Source organism: Marmota marmota, unplaced genomic scaffold, assembly GCF_001458135.2.
Source record: "Marmota marmota marmota unplaced genomic scaffold, marMar, whole genome shotgun sequence".
Taxonomy (NCBI): Eukaryota; Metazoa; Chordata; class Mammalia; order Rodentia; family Sciuridae; genus Marmota; species Marmota marmota.
The window spans coordinates 930,072-946,216 of NW_026000001.1; the positions used below are offsets into that span (position 1 = coordinate 930,072).

General features: G+C 45.0%; 2 protein-coding genes across 2 annotated transcripts in view; one reads left to right on the forward strand and one right to left on the reverse strand.

Annotated features, from left to right (window-relative positions):
- Positions 1-2,675: 2,675 nt before the first annotated feature.
- Positions 2,676-6,870, reverse strand: Ccdc87 (coiled-coil domain containing 87). Its single transcript, XM_015503168.2, has one exon. The coding sequence runs from the start codon at positions 6,868-6,870 to the stop codon at positions 4,309-4,311; it is 2,562 nt and encodes an 853-aa protein (XP_015358654.1). The 3' UTR covers positions 2,676-4,308.
- The window catches only part of Ccs (copper chaperone for superoxide dismutase), a 13,537-nt gene continuing 4,020 nt past the window's right edge, over positions 6,629-16,145 (forward strand). Inside the window, exons 1-5 of the mRNA XM_015503180.2 lie at positions 6,629-7,167; positions 7,715-7,787; positions 12,382-12,519; positions 12,732-12,909; positions 13,405-13,465. Of these exons, the coding sequence (XP_015358666.2) occupies positions 6,913-7,167; positions 7,715-7,787; positions 12,382-12,519; positions 12,732-12,909; positions 13,405-13,465 (705 nt within the window). The 5' untranslated portion in view covers positions 6,629-6,912. The remainder of the gene's footprint in view (positions 7,168-7,714; positions 7,788-12,381; positions 12,520-12,731; positions 12,910-13,404; positions 13,466-16,145) is intronic.

A 16,145-nucleotide genomic window follows, 5' to 3' on the forward strand; every position in this document is an offset into this window, starting at 1 on the left:
CTGGACTTTGAAATGTTAATAGTATTTACATTGTGGTGGGCTGGGGTTTGTAGCTCAGTGGTAGGGTGCTTGTCTTGCATGTCTGAAGCACTGGGTTAGATCCTCAGCACCACATTAAAAAAAATAAATAAAAATAAAGAATTGTGTCCTTCTACAGCTAAAAAAAAAAAAATAGTACTTACGTTGTGGTATTATCATGAGGATGAGATGAAGTACTACATGTTAAGTGTTTAGGTCAGAGCCTAACAATAATCACCAAACAGATATGAACAAATGTGATTAAAATCTCCTTTTCAAAACAGTTAATAAGTGGATCAATTCAAGGAAAATGATAGTACAAACTAAAAGTGTCTCAATCATGGAAATTCCTGGGGCCCAAAGGGGTGGGGTCTGTGATCTTAGTGATTTATTGGAACCAGTGACAGGTGGGCTCCGTCCCACTCTCCACCAGCACCCATGTGGCCTTTGGCACTCTGTTTTAGCTCTATGTGTCTCCCCTTCCCAGAAAAGCCATGTCACCAAAATCCAGTCTGCTCATCTACCAGCTAGATGACAATTGGCAGGTTGCCCACCGTTTTAAGTTGTAGTTTTACTTCTGGCCTTGACTTTGACACTTTTTAAGTTAACAAGCTTTCCTAGTCTGCCACCCTTCCTTCTCTTCTCCTGTCCTGGTCCCAGCACCTCCCACTGCCTGTACCACCACCTCCACTTCTGCCTTTTCCTCCAACTCTGCCCCTCCTTAAAAAACACAGACAGGGACTAGAGATATAGCTCAGTGTTATAGTGTTTGCTTAGCAGGCCCTGGGTTTGATCCCCAGTTCTGGAAAAAAAAAAACCTCACAAATAGAGTCCCCTAATTCTTTTATGGGGTTTTCTGGGGCCATTACTATGTTCATAATACTGCTAAGATATTATGTGCCTTTTTTTCCAAAATATAGAGTGCCTCCCAGAGGTTTCATGATGTGTGATACTGTAGCAGATGGCTTGCAGAAGTAAAGAATCGCTTGTCTTCTATTAAGCCAGACATTAAAGAGATTTGTAAACACGTGTAATAGCAACTCTTATTTTTTTTTGGAAAATATAGTTATTCGTCATCTAATATAATAATTCTGTTAACATGTAATGATGTAATGTGATTTCTGTTAATTTAAGTGGATATATATTTATAAATATATATATATATATATATATATATATATATATATATATGCATACATACATTTATGTATGGGCTGGGAATTGNAAGAGACAGTATATATATATATATATATACATATGCCAGGGATTGAACTTGGATACTTGGCCACTGAGCCACATCCCCAGACCTATTTTGTATTTTATTCAGAGACAACATCTCATTGAGTTGCTTAGCACCTCACTTTTGCTAAGGCTGGCTTTGAACTCACGATCCTCCTGCCTCAGCCTCCTGAGCTACTGGGATTATAAGCGTTCACCACTACACCTGACTGAATAAAAATATTTTAAATATGCAAAAAGCAAGCTGTCCCTTTAAATTAGTAATAAATATAGAAGATATTGGGCTCTTAGATATTTGGGTTCCACCTCTCCTAGGCAGTAAAGGGACTGTAGCAAATCATCCCAGGACAGATTTGAAGTATTTATCTGATATCCAAGAAGACATTCCAATCTTGTAACAGCTGCCAACTATTGAGGAAGAAACACGCCATTTTACAATGCCTCAACTGCCCGAGAGCATACCTGAAACCCGCCTGATAATTCCTATGCTAGTAGCAGCACAGGGGTCTTGCATGACAAGAGTAGGGGATGATTAATGACCAAGGCACCAAGATATTCTCAAATTCCTTAAGCATGGTGGTATCACAGGTTATGAGAACTGAACTGATCATTAAAAAAAAAAGTGGGCAAAGGGCATAGACATTTTACAGAAAGGAAACACAAAAATCTTTTAAATATATGAAAGATGAATTTCATGCATAAGTAATGAGAACACAACTCAAATGAGATACCATGATTCATCTGTTAGTTAGGCAAAGATTTAAAAATTGGAGGGGCTGGCATTGTGGCTCAGTGGTAGTGCGCTCGCCTAGCAAGCGCAAGGCCCTGGGTTTGATCCTCAGCACCACATACAAACAAATAAAGGTGTTGTGTCCAACTACAACTAAAAAAATAAATAAAAATTGGATATGGGCTGGGGATGTAGCCTAGTGGTTGAGAAAGTGTTTTGCATGTATGAGGCCCTGGGTTCTATTTCCAGCACTGCAAAAAAAATTTTTTTTAATTAAAAATTCATAAAGGGCTGGGATTGTGACTCAGTGACAGAGTGCTTACCTCGAATATGTGAGGCATTGTGTTCGATCCTCAGCACTACATAAAAATAAACAAAGATATTGTGCCCATGTATAACTAAAAAATATTTTAAAAATACATAAAATTAAAAACAAAAATTTGATAACATACTCTATTAGTGAGCATAGAAAAAGAGACACCCTCATGCAGTGATGGATGAACATAAGTGTTGTAATCAGGGTGGAGGGTACTGGCTGATATCTATCTAAAGTACAAAATCTTATGCTCAACCTAATTCCATTTTCAGGGACTTCAACTAGAGCTAGAGATGCACAGGCTAAATAGATGAACAAGTATTTTTGTTTTTAAACTCCTTTTTTTTTTAATACAATATCTTTATCTATTTTTATGTGGTGCTGAGGATCGAACCCAGTGCCTCATGCATGTGTGGCAAGCACTCTAACACTGAGCTACATAAATCCTCTTCCCTGAGGATTTTTCTTTGTGGTGCTAGGGAATCAAACCTGAGACCTCAAGCATGTAAGGTAAGCACTCCACCACTGAGCTACATCCCTATCCCCGAACAAGGAATTTTTTAGAGCAACATTTTTGTTTGAGATTGTCTGATACAAGGAACTGGTTAAATGAGATATACACACACACTGGAATACTGTAGAGCTGTCAAAAGAATGATTGTATAGTTGGATGTATATTAAATTCACGTATAAATGAGTTTGAGGTGTATGCAGTAATTAAAAAAAAAAGGAAGGACAAAACAGAGGTCTAGGCTGAGATCATTGGTGTAGTTATAAATTGCAAAGATGTGTACAAATAAGCTCATATATGCACAGGCTATCTCTGAAATAGTTCATATGTGATCTAAAGGCCTTACCACTTCTAATTTGCCCAATGACACCTTGTCATGACCCTTGGACTTGTCTCTCCCCCTCACTCTGCAGCCCCCGACCACCTTGCTGTGGCCAGAATACCCTAGGCATGGCCTATTTTGGCTCTGCCACGGCTGTTAGGAAAGTTCTCCTCCTGAATGACCACAGGGCTCACTTTTCACCTCTTTCAAGATTTTGCTCAAGTCTTACCTTCCCAGTGAGGCCTGTACCTGGCCACTGTAATTAAAACTAGCCCACCATCCTCTAGAATTCCTCTTACCCTACTCTTCTCTTCTCCAGAATGCTCATCACCTTCAAATGTTCAGTTATTCAATGTGCTTAAGTGCCATGTTTATGGCTTATTGTCTGTTTTCTCCTAATTGGATATAAACTCTACAAAGGTTGTAATGGTCTGTGTTTTGTTCACTGATGTAGACCAAGCATTTAACACCTAATTGATGCTCAGTAAATATGAGAAACTGGTAACAGTTGTTATACCAGAGAGGAAAGCAGGGATCCAAAGGAGCCATGGGAGTGAGATTTACGTTTCAGTACACACCCTGATATACTTTGTACCAGATGCTTGTATTAGCTGGTAAAAATTTAATTAAAACTTTGAGCCCTACCAATAAAATGCAAAAACTGGAAGGGGTAACCTGAACTTAACTCCTTCATTTGACATGATGATCCAAGGGCAGAGAAGTCAGGTAACTTGCCTAAGATCACATGCCAGGATTTAAATCCATATCTGACTCCTGAGCCCTAGTTCTTAACTGTTACGCCATTAATTAGGGCTCTGATCATCCAATTTATTTCTGAGATAGAAATGTTAAAGGACAAGAATGTTCCAAAGATTATGGTTTGTCTGTCTGATGTTTTGTAAGGGACAGTCTCAGTTTTTTTGATAAGAGATTTTGATTATATTCTACCAAGCTGTTGACATAAATGGGAATACTGGACTTGGGAATTCTTTTGTGAGAACTTCACTTTCAAAGACTAAATCTCAGTCCTTTGTAGTTCGAAGTGCAATGCTCCTGAGACCTGCACCCCCAGCTAGAGATACCCATATTTCTTCTTCCAAAGCCATCAAGAGGTCTGGATGAGTTGTTGAGTGTTTGGAGATGAGGGAGAGATTTGAGGATGCTTGGTCTGGTTAAAGGGTATTGGGCGTGTTCCCAGGAACTAGTAAAGACTGGCTGTTATGCCTTTTGAACAGGGCTGATTGTTGGGAGGCCTTTTTGTCCTGGCCCAGGTAGTGAACCCGCCGCTGCTGTTGGAGCCAGTAGAGCATCTCCACTTTGTCCCATTTCATCTTGTCTAGGTAGCGCTGTCCCTTGAAGGTCACTGGTTCACCAAAGATTAATTCAATCTCCTTCAGGAGGGAAACCAAAGAAGCCTCAATTTGATTGAGCTTCCTGTGGAAATAGCTGCGTAACTGATTTTCCCGCAGGAGATGACTCAGGCCCAATTCAGACTTTTGGAAGAAGCGGTTGGGGTCAGAGGCTTGCTGTTCAAACCACTCCAGTCTCGCCAGCAATACCTCCCGCAGCTGAATGGGCTTCAAAGCCCGTTCCCAGGCCCTTACTAATGAGGGCAGCTGCCTCAGACGGGCTTTGGAGCTGTACTTGATGGCCATGTCCAGCCGGACGTTGTGAGGGACCTCGAGAACAGACCACAGTCGTTCTAGACGCTTCTGCAGGCTCAGGATCTGGTTCTTATCACCTTCCAGCCTGTTCTCCAGCACTGTGTTCCAATCCCACTCTCCTGGCACAAAGTCTGGCTCTTCATCTTCTAACAAGGGGGGGGGGCGCTGAATAATTGGGGACTCTTTGATGCATACTGGAACCTCCACAGGTGCCTCCTCTTCAAACATCTGGAAGATGACATGGAGGAAATCTGTCTCCTGGTTGGTGAGGTACTTGAAGTAGTCATCCACAGACAGGGTGCTTTTCCACCAGGTCAGCCAGGAGATCTTCTTTGACGGCTTTTCCCAGCCTTTGCTTGGTTGGGGTGGTGTGGGAGAAGGCATCCTCTCAGCGTCTGACTGCAAAACATTTGTTCTCTGGTAAAGTCCAGTCAGATCAGGGTTGACTATTTGAAATTGTTTTTCATGGCGCAGAAAGGCTGAGGACAGGAAGGCTGACCAGTCTTTATCTGCTGCAGGTTCAACCAGAGGTCCTTGGTCAAAACAGAAATGGTCAGTAGAGACACAGCTCATCAACTCTTCATAGACCTCCTTGGTGCTACTGCCAATGAGGCGCTCTATATCCATTTCGTCTATAACTTTGGAGTCCAGTTCACCAGCCAGGTGGTTGTACAAGACTCTGGCCCCCTCAACATGGAAAGAGTCCAAAAAGTTTCTATCAGAAAGTCGCACAGCTGCTGCCTGGACCACGACTTTATTTTTCAACTTCAAAGTAGTAGTCACTGGCTGTGGATAAAGTGGAGGGGATTTGAGGTGCAGGTGGTCCCACTGTCCAAAGGCTTCTCTTTCCTGGAAGCTCTTTAACATTCTCTGCAGTTCCTCCAGGTGATGCCTGGCAGCTGGGTGGTAGGTCACAACCCTCAGGAGTGGGGGCAAGCCAGAGTCCAATGCTGAGTAGTGAGTCCACTCCAACTTCATGTTCTTTATCATTTGCTTCAGATCCGCAGCCACAATGTCCCCAGTCAGCTTTGGTTTGCTTTCTCCTGGAGGCAAGACCAGAGGGGTTAAGGAATGAGAAGGGAGTGTAGAAAGACCCAATTTATCTGCCAGCTTCCAGTCCTCACGAAGACAAGGCGTGGATTGGCTTCTCTGTGGCTGGGAAAGGACAGGTAAAGAATGGGGGAGGGAACCTCTACTGGTGGGAGTCACAGAGTGGCTGGGAATTGACACCATCTGTGAAGAACTGAAGTCGATTTCTTTCTCTTTTCTTGCAGTAGGCAGCCAGCGGAGAGGCTTTCTACTCTTCAACTGAGGGATGGACTTCAATTCCTTCACTGGATCCAATTCAGGCTCAGTAAAAAACTCCTGTGAGCGGCTGAGTTGGACAAGGTAGTTCAGGTTGAGGCTAGAGCATGGCACTTCCGCGAAGCCCGTGCTGTGAGGCCAGGGGATCGGGCACAGTTTGAAAGGCCCAATGGGGCAGGGTGGGAGCCGCTTGTCCATGCTGCTGTGGGTGTGCTCTGCCTTCAGAAGGGTTTGGAAATCCGCGAGCAGGCAACGGTAGACGTCGGGACTGGTAAGGAAGATTGTGCAATCACTGGCAAGGCTGGCAGCCAACCGGGTGAGGGTGGCTGATTCAGTGAAGACCTTCGACATGGTCGACATAGTCACCAGCAGGTGCAGGTAGCGTAAAAAGAGCTGCTCACAGCTGAGCAGCACGTAAGTCTCGAGTCGCTTCCTCAGCTTCTGGTTGTTCTCGTAGCTCAGACTAGGTTCAGCAGGAGGCTCCCGCCAGCTGCACTTTAGTTCGTCCAGGATGACCTTGGTAAGACGGAGTCGGCCTTCAGAAGGTACCCAGGACGCCAGCCCACTGTTGGCCAGCAGCTTGGCCACCTGGCTGCACAGCGGCGCCACCCTCAGCTTTGCCAGAGACACGGTTTGCACTCTCAAGACCTGCGGGCTGCGCTTCTGAGGCTCTGGGGGCGTCACCCTGCGGGGTAAGAGTGACAGCGGGCTCAGCAACTGGTGATAAAACCGCTGTAACTCGGACTCTACCTTCGGGGGCTCCATCTTAGCGCAGGCGGAGCCCTCGGTCCGGGCAGAGGACGCCAAATGGTTACTAAGGTAACCAGGGCCCGAAGGCCCGAGTGCGCCTGCGTAGCCAGTGCCCGCCGCTCCGGATTCGTCGGGCCAGGCCCAAGCGTGCGCATGCGCCAGGAGGCGGGGAAAAGTGTGGTTCCCCGGGGCTCCGCCCCTCGCAGCGTTGCGCGGAGTTGGCCTGTGGACTTGAGTGGTTGCGTTCCGCCAGGTGGTGTGAGCAGGACCAGGATGGCTTCGGACTCCGGGGACAGTGGGACCCTGTGCACGGTGAGAGCGGAGCTTCGAGTGGATCCTCGCCCGGCACAGACTCAGCCCCTGGGGTGATCGTTATCTTGGGAAGCCGGAAAGGAGCTGGCATTTGGGGCGGCGACTGTGACCACTGAACGCGAGGGTAGCAAGGCCCCTGGCTTGAGTGTTGCTGGGTGAAACCACGGTCCTAGAATGATCAGGAGAGGCGATGAAGAAGGGGCTTTAGCTGGGCTCGGTGGTGCACGCCTGTAATCCCAGCGAGTCGGAGGCAGAGACGGGAGGATCGCAAGTTCAAGGCCAGCCCCAGCAACTAAGCTGGATCCTGTCTCGAGATAAAAAAATTTAAAAAGTGGGTTGGGAATGTAACTCAGTGGTTAAGCGTCCCTGGGTTCAATCCCCAGGAACCCCCTCCCCCCCCAAAAAAAAAAAAAAGACTCGAAGAAGGGTCACATGAGGCACTTCTCCAGGTCGTGGAGTGATTACAGTGTAGGTCAGGTGGTGAAATATGGTCAGGCTAGATAATAGGTCCCCAGTCCTCATCGGCTGGTCTCTGCGTCCCTTGCAGTTGGAGTTCGCGGTACAGATGACCTGCCAGAGCTGTGTGGACGCGGTGCGCAAGTCCCTGCAAGGGGTGGCAGGTAAGAGCTGGATAAACCTTTCTGGTCCCTTGGGAAGAACCAGGCTAGTGTGTTAGTCCAGCCCTACTTCCATTTTACAGATGCAGAAATGGATACCCAGAGGGTGAAAGGAATATTCTTAGGCACACAGAGACCCAGAGGCAGAGCCTAGCATACAGGTCTGGAGCTTATCCTGTCAGAGCCCTCTAAAGGCTCTAACTGCCGGAGCCTCCGGTTCCCTGGAGTGAGGAGCTAGTCAGAGTACAGCTCCTCCTACTGAGGGAGTTCCCTGAAGCTCAGGCTGTTCTTGCTTAGTCAACAGTCCTGACAAAGCAAACTGCAACCTTGGCCCTGGTGCATTTTTAAAAAGCCAGCCGGTCTGGAGTTGACTTGGCACAATCAGAAAGATTTGAAGGCAGAGCCACTGGCTTGGCCCTGGGAACTGGCTTCCTTTGATTCTGTTAAAAGTTCTTCCAGCCATTCTGTAGGTATGGGCCAAATACTGGGAGGCTTTTAGAGAGAAAGGTCACCACTGTGCTTTGGTAAAGATGAGCATGTAAGCCTTGCTCAGGTGGCATTTACAGAACAGGAAAAATGGTTCTGAGAGAGAAGGAGATGAGGTGGGTTCTGAAGCCAGGAAAATGGTAGCCCTGCATCCTGCCTAGGTTGGCATTGTGTGTTGTAGTTAGCAGGGTGCACTCCAGAATCAAAGCTGTTTAGGTTCAAATCCCTTATTTGCCACTTACTGGAGACTTCATACATGTGACTTTTTGTGTCTGTATTTCTGCAGTGTTTAAATGGGGATGATAGCAGAAGTTACCCTGAAGGATCATTATAAAGAGTAAATTAGCTAATACCTATAAAGTACTTTAGCAAAGTTTTGGCCAGGTAGTAAGAGCCCAGAAAATCTCAGGGGATTATTAGAGGAAGGGCTTACAGATGGTGATCTGCTTGGAGGGAGGTGTGAGGGAACAGTTTTTGTTTGTTTGTTTTTGCAGTGCTGGGATCAAACCCAGGGCCTCATGCATGCTAGGCAAGTGCTTTACCACTGAGCTACATCCTCAACCCCTACAGGGCAGATCTTGAAGATGAGTTTGCTTAGGTTCCTTTTTTGGGATGGCAGGTGAGGGTCTGATGGAAATTGAGCCTTTCTACTCAGAGCAGAGTGTCTGAGCATGGCTTTTCCAGGACACAATGCCTTCCATTTCCTATAAAACACTCCTGCTGGGAAAGCAGACAGCTGGAGTTTTTGTTGGATAGAGGGCTGTGTTCGGCCCTCAGCAGGTTTTTTTAGGTACCAGAAAGAGACATCTGGTGACCTTGTGTTTTCTGGTCTGGGTAACTTCAACCAGCTTGGGTTTCTCATGGCCTGGGCAGGGGAATCACAGTCTCCAGAATACAGAGAGAGAGGAGTGTTGCTTGGCCTTGGGAAGGAGCGCTTTGCTCTTCTCACAGGGGTGAGTCTAAGGAGCTCCTAGCTCAGGGCTGAACTCCTTGAGCTCCTATCACTTGGTCTGGAGTTCCTGTGGTCTCTCTTTTTTCCTTCTAGGCCCTGGGCTAACCAAAGCCTGGCCTAGCCACATTCCGAGGTTCACCAGCCATAGGGAACTTCTGCTTGGCTGGATAATGAGACTTCTGGTGCAGACTTGGGTCAGAAATTAAAAAGCGACATAGCTACAGGAGCTTTAGAAGCAGAGAATCAGCTCTTCTTGGAAGACCCCAGGGTCTGGAAACACGTCTAGGCCAGGCCTTTATCTGCTGTTTGTTCAAAACACACTTGGGCCTGTGTACTAACGCAAGCCCCCCTCACCTTTCCCTGGCCTATACAAGAAGCCAGCTTTGAGCTCCCTATTGCCTCTATTTCCCCTCCAGTACTTTTTCCTTGTTAAAGTCAAGGTGATTTTTTAAAAGTCATAACTAGATAATATGCATTAGTTACTTGAGGCTCTCTTCATGAGTATATAAGAATCCTTCTGCAGACTTATGTATACAGGACAATTGCAGGGACTTCAAGGGCAATGGGGACTCCATAGGCTCTTTTTCTGACACATTGACTTTTGAACTTGTCCCCTGTGATCCACACAGAGCTTCTGCCCTCGCAGAGATAGCAGCCTAGAGAATAAAACAGGATTATAATCAATGCAGAGTGAGTTTCTCAGAGGAAGTATGAGCTGCTGTAGGACAGGTATGTAAGGGCTCAGCCCAGCCTGGAGGTGACCGGCTGTTTCTTGGGGTGAGCCAAGTATCTGGGTTAAGTGCCTGCACTCTGGAGCAAGGCCGTCTGGGATTCCCAGTTCCATAACTTACCACAGTGTGACTTCAAGCAAGTTTCTTCATCTCTCTGTGCCTCAGTGTCCTTACCTGGAAATAGGAATAATAGCACCTAATTCACAGGGTTACTCTTGGTATCAAATGAGTCAATACTGGTAAAATCATCAAGGAGGATCTGGCCCATGGTGCCTGCTCAGTTGACATGGCTCTCAAGGTAGTGGTGATAAGCCCCCCTTTATAATGCATGTAACTGGCTTACTGAGATAAAATTGACATAAATTCACCTATCTAAAGTGTACAATTCAATCAGTATATTCGCAGAGTTGTGCAGCTATCACTATCAATTTTACGTTTTCATGATTTTATACAAGAAATCCTGTATCCTTTAACTTTAATCCTGTATCAACTTCTTGTTTCCCAACCCTGACCCCTAACTTTTCTGTCTACTATTCTCGACATTTCATATAAATAGCATCATAGGCTGGGCATGGTGGCACATGCCTATAATCCCAGGCACCTGGGAAGCTGAGGCAGGAGGATCACAAGTTCAAGGCCAGCCTCGGCAACTTAGGGAGGCCCTGTCTCAAATTTAAAAAAAAGGACTGGGGATGTGGCTCAGTGGTTAAACACTCCTGTGTGAAGGAGACACACAGATAGATGACTGGGGTTGTAGCTCAGTAGTAGAGCACTTGTCTGTCATGTATGAGGCACTGGGTTTTATCCTCAGCACCACATAAAAATAAATAAAATAAAGGCATTATATCTATCTACAGCTACAAAATATTCTAAAAAACCCAAAACTGCCATGTCTTTATCATCTAACTTCAGGTTACCATTTCATGGTCACCATTATTTTGTCTATATCCCTGGCCCTTCTCCACCAGTATTTTGAAGCAAATCAAGACCTCATTTCATATCACTAAGGAAGATTGATTGATTGATTGATTGATTGATTGACTGACTGACTGAGATAGGGTCTTGCTATGTTAAGCCCAGACTGGTCTTAGCCTCAGCCTCCCTAAGAGGTAGGACTGCAGGCTCACAGATAGCTCAGGTAAATTTATTTTTAACTAGAAACTTGATATTGCCACATAAAAATAAATCAATAAAAGAAAAAAAGTTATTAAAGTCCTGCTAGAGACTGGCTTGACAGGCTTGGGGACTGAGGTCACTTTGTCAAAGTACAGATTAGAGGACATGAAAGTGGTGTAAAATACCTGTTCACACTAACCTGAGACTTTCCTCCTGATGCCTTCCCAGGGGCTGGNAAATTTTGTGCATTTTGTTCCTTTGTAAACATTTCTTAGCTGAAATGCTTTGACTTCCTCAGGGAGGTGTCTTCCATTGTTGTTTGTTAGGCTTATATAACATGTGGTCTTTTGAGACTGGCTTTGACATAGCAAAATGTTTGGAGGCTCAGGCATGTTGTATCAGGTATCCAGACTCCATTTCTTCTTATAGCTAATATCCCACATTGCATGGATATTGTTTTTGTTTATCCTTTTGTCAGTTGATGGTCATTTGGGTTGTTTTCACCTTTTTGCTGTCACAAATAATGCTGCTATGGATAGCCCACTTTATTTATATATATATATATATATATATATATATATTTTGTTGTTGTTGTTGTTGTACTTAGTTTTTCATGACAGCAGAATGCATTTCAATTGATCATATACAAATGGAGCACAACATTTCAATTCTTTGGTTGTACACAGTGTAGAGATGCATCATTTGTGCAATCATACATGTACCTAGAGTAATGATGTCCATCTCATTCCACTATCTTTCCTACCCTCATAACCCACCCTCCCCTTTCCCCAATCCAAAGATCCTTCATTCTTCCCATGCCCCCCCACCATCATAGATAAACATCCACTAATCAGAGAAAAACATTCGGCCTTTAGTTTTTGGGGATTGGCTTACTTCACTTAGCATAATATTCTCCAGCTCCATCCATTTACCTGCAAATGCCACAATTTTATTTTCTTTTAATGCTGAGTAATATTCCACAGTCTCTTTATCCAGCTATTTATCTCTTTACTCAGCTATTGATGAGTATCTAGGTTGGTTCCACAGTTTAGCTATTGTGAATTCAGCTGGATAGCCCACTTTTATAAAAATATTTGAAGAAGAATTTTCTGTTTCAAAAGTTATAAATAATACCTAGTATGTAGAAAGTACTCACAGAAAGCTTCTTCAAGTTCACCCAGCTAGAAGAAAGCCTCCACACTGACTTCTGACCATGGGAAGGTGGGTGAAATTAAGGTTGGTTGCTGTCTCCTTCCCGCTGTGAGCACGGATGCCATTCCTCTGCTGTCTTCTGCCCTCTGTCTCCTCCCAGGTATCCAGGGTATAGAGGTACAGTTGGAGAACCAGATGGTCTTGGTGCAGACCACTCTGCCCAGCCAGGAGGTGCAGGCGCTCCTGGAAGGCACTGGGCGGCAGGCCGTACTCAAGGGCATGGGCAGCAGCCAGTTGCGTGAGTGACCACTGTGTCCTTGGCCTCTGACTCTCTGGGAGGGAGCTAGCCCACTACTGGTTCAAATCTACCCAGACGATTCTCATACTCTTGGTTGGAGTGACTTTGGGGACAGTGTGAAAGTCATATGAGACTCCCTGCCCTTCCTGAGTTGATGAAGAGGTAGAGCAGAGTAAGGTGGCAAACCAGCCTGAGTGTCCAATACTTTGCAGAGAATCTGGGGGCAGCAGTGGCCATTCTGGGGGGCCCTGGCACCGTGCAGGGCGTGGTGCGCTTCCTACAGCTGACCCCTGAGCGCTGCCTCATCGAGGGAACCATCGACGGCCTAGAGCCTGGGCTGCATGGACTCCACATCCATCAGTATGGTGATCTCACGAGGAACTGCAGCAGGTATATCATCCATAATATCCCTGATAGTGGCTTCATCTGTGTGCTTTCACACCTGATCCTCACAAGAACCCCAGGAGGCTCAGCCTACAGATAAGAAACTGAGGCTCAAAGAGATTAAATGGTTTACAAAAGATCCCAGAGGATGTGAAAGGTAGAGTTGGGATTTGAATCAAGGTCTGATTCGGAGGCTCCTGCTGGGAACGATTGTACTGCCTCTCAGATGAAAGGCAGGGTCTGTGACAGAGTTTTTGTCCTACTGTCATATAATTAGATGTTTACTCCTTTATATCTCTCCTGGACCAAAAGCTCATTCAGGCAAAACACAAACCCATTATTCTATTCAAACCCTTCCTTCTTGTTGCCATCTCCCCAAAGCCTGGAACAGAGTAGGCCTATTTGTTGAATGAATGAAACAAATGTAGATAGAGAAGAAAGTGGACCAACTTGGCCTGTGAGCTGCTGTTCTGCTGCCCACCTGCTACCTCTCCTCCTTAGTTGTGGGGACCACTTTAACCCTGATGGAACATCTCATGGGGGACCAGAGGACTCTGAACGGGTAAGTATTCGTCTGGGCTGGGTTCGGGTATAGAGAAAACCCAGGTCTCAGAGGCTGGGCAGGCAGCTCCTGGGGCCTTGGAGTGTGGTGGGGTCTTTTCCTCTCATTTCATTTTGTTCAGTGTAAGAACATTTGTTAATTCTTTTCTGTGAGCAAGGCCTTGGGAAATAACATTGCATAGCCCAGTGCCTGCCTCCAGGGGGCTCACAGTCTAGTGGTATAATTCTTGCTGGAGCCCCAGGAACCCAGGCTGACACCTGATCCAACCCAAGGGCCAGTGGGAAACTGCCTCCCAGCAGAGCAGGTAAGGGTGTGGAAATTGAAGGTTTTACTAAAAAGGCTGCCCCTGACACTAGGACCCCAGTCCTGGCATTGTGTTCGCTCCAGAAGATTGTTTCCCTGACTTCAGGGAGTCAATCACATGCCACCTCAGATTTTCGAATTATCTGAGTCGGGTTTGTACGTTCCTCAATTGTTTAAGTTGACTCATTTTTTTCCTTCGATAAATTTAGTTGTATTATTATTACTGTTGTTGTTGTCATTATTATTATTTTCAATCAATCCCAGGAAGTTTCAACATGTTCCAAAGTAGAGCAATAAATATCAAAAACTGCCATGTGGGGCTGGGGCTGTGACTCAGTAGTAGAGCACTTGTCTGTCATGTATGAGGCACTGGGTTTTATCCTCAGCACCACATAAAAATAAATAAAATAAAGGCATTATATCTATCTACAGCTACAAAATATTCTAAAAAACCCAAAACTGCCATGTCTTTATCATCTAACTTCAGGTTACCATTTCATGGTCACCATTATTTTGTCTATATCCCTGGCCCTTCTCCACCAGTATTTTGAAGCAAATCAAGACCTCATTTCATATCACTAAGGAAGATTGATTGATTGATTGATTGATTGATTGACTGACTGACTGAGATAGGGTCTTGCTATGTTAAGCCCAGACTGGTCTTAGCCTCAGCCTCCCTAAGAGCTAGGACTGCAGGCTCACAGATAGCTCAGGTAAATTTATTTTTAACTAGAAACTTGATATTGCCACATAAAAATAAATCAATAAAAGAAAAAAAGTTATTAAAGTCCTGCTAGAGACTGGCTTGACAGGCTTGGGGACTGAGGTCACTTTGTCAAAGTACAGATTAGAGGACATGAAAGTGGTGTAAAATACCTGTTCACACTAACCTGAGACTTTCCTCCTGATGCCTTCCCAGGGGCTGGAAGCCATTGAAGGGGGGACTGCATGTTCCTTAATGCCTTGTCACACCTCTTATCATCTCCTTTCTGGGGGTCTATGTCCCCCCAGCTCTTGGAGATAACAGCCAAAGGCAGGTTCCTGGTGCTGGAAACCTGCCAGCTCCTTCTAATGTGGCAGGACTCGGGGCCTTGTTTTTATTTTTTTTCTTTGTTCACATCTGTCTCTCATTACTTATGAGATCTTCAAAACTTCTTTACCTTATAAAATACCTTTTCCTGCCTGTATTTTTTTTATTTTTATATTACATTTTCTTTAAATATGATTTTATTTATTTATTTATTTTGGTACTAGGGATTGAACCCAGGGGTGCTTATTCACTGAGCCACATCCCCAGACCCTTTTATTTTTTATTTTTTTATTTAGAGACGGGGTCTCACTGAGACAGTGCTTAGGGACTCACTAAGTTGCTGAGGCTGACCTCAAACTTATAATCCTCCTGCCTAAGCCTCCCAAGTTGCTGGGATTATAGGTGTGTGCTACCATGCCCAGCTTTATTTTCTATCTTGATGAACATTTTCAACCTCTGACACAAAACCAATGAAACCATGGTACAGGGTAAGCATCCTTAACCTCAAAATCCAAAATCCAAATACTCTAAATCTGGAACTTTGAGTGTAGTCCTTTTTGTTTTGGAGGAGATAGAGGTATAGAGGTTTGAACATGCTAGCAAGTACTCCACTGTAGAGTGAGGTGTATTTTTAAGAGTTTGGATTTTTGTATTAGGGTTGCTCAACCAGTAAAGTGTATAAGAACTTTTTTAAAATCTGAAACACTTGGAAATCACTGACCTCAAGCATTTTGGATATTATTCAACTTGTATGTTTATTATTTCATGTAACTGATTATTTTGGATTTGGGACAGCTCTGTCTTGTTTCTAGTGGTCAAAATCTCTAATTTTGCCCCTGAGAAGTTGGGGAGACAAAATGTCCTCAGTGTCCAGGGCATTAGTGATCTTCTGCCTCAAATCAAATGACTCAGCTTTAGCATATAAAACAGTAGACTTTGATCATCTCAGTTTCTTTGGGCCAGAATCTGGGTGTTTCTGGCTCAGAATCTCATGGGGCTACAGTCATTGAGGGCTCAACATGGAAAGGATCAGTTTCCCAGCTTGCTATTGCAAGAGTTGCTGTTGACAGGCTTCGGGTCCTCCTTGGCTGTTGGCCAGATACTTAGTGCTTTGTCACGTGGGTCTCTCGCTAGGGCAGTAGCTGGCTTCCTTTAGAGTACATGAGTAAGAGTGTGAAAGCCAGGTTCTTGTTGTAACCTAATCTAGGAAGTGACACTCAGTCTAGCCCCCTCTCCAGGGGGTAAATCACACAGACGTGGATAGGGGAGGTGCATCTCCACCCTGCCTGCCTTCTTGAGCCTTGAATGAGCGTGGGAAAGGCAGATCCAGGGCGGGGGTGGGGGGGT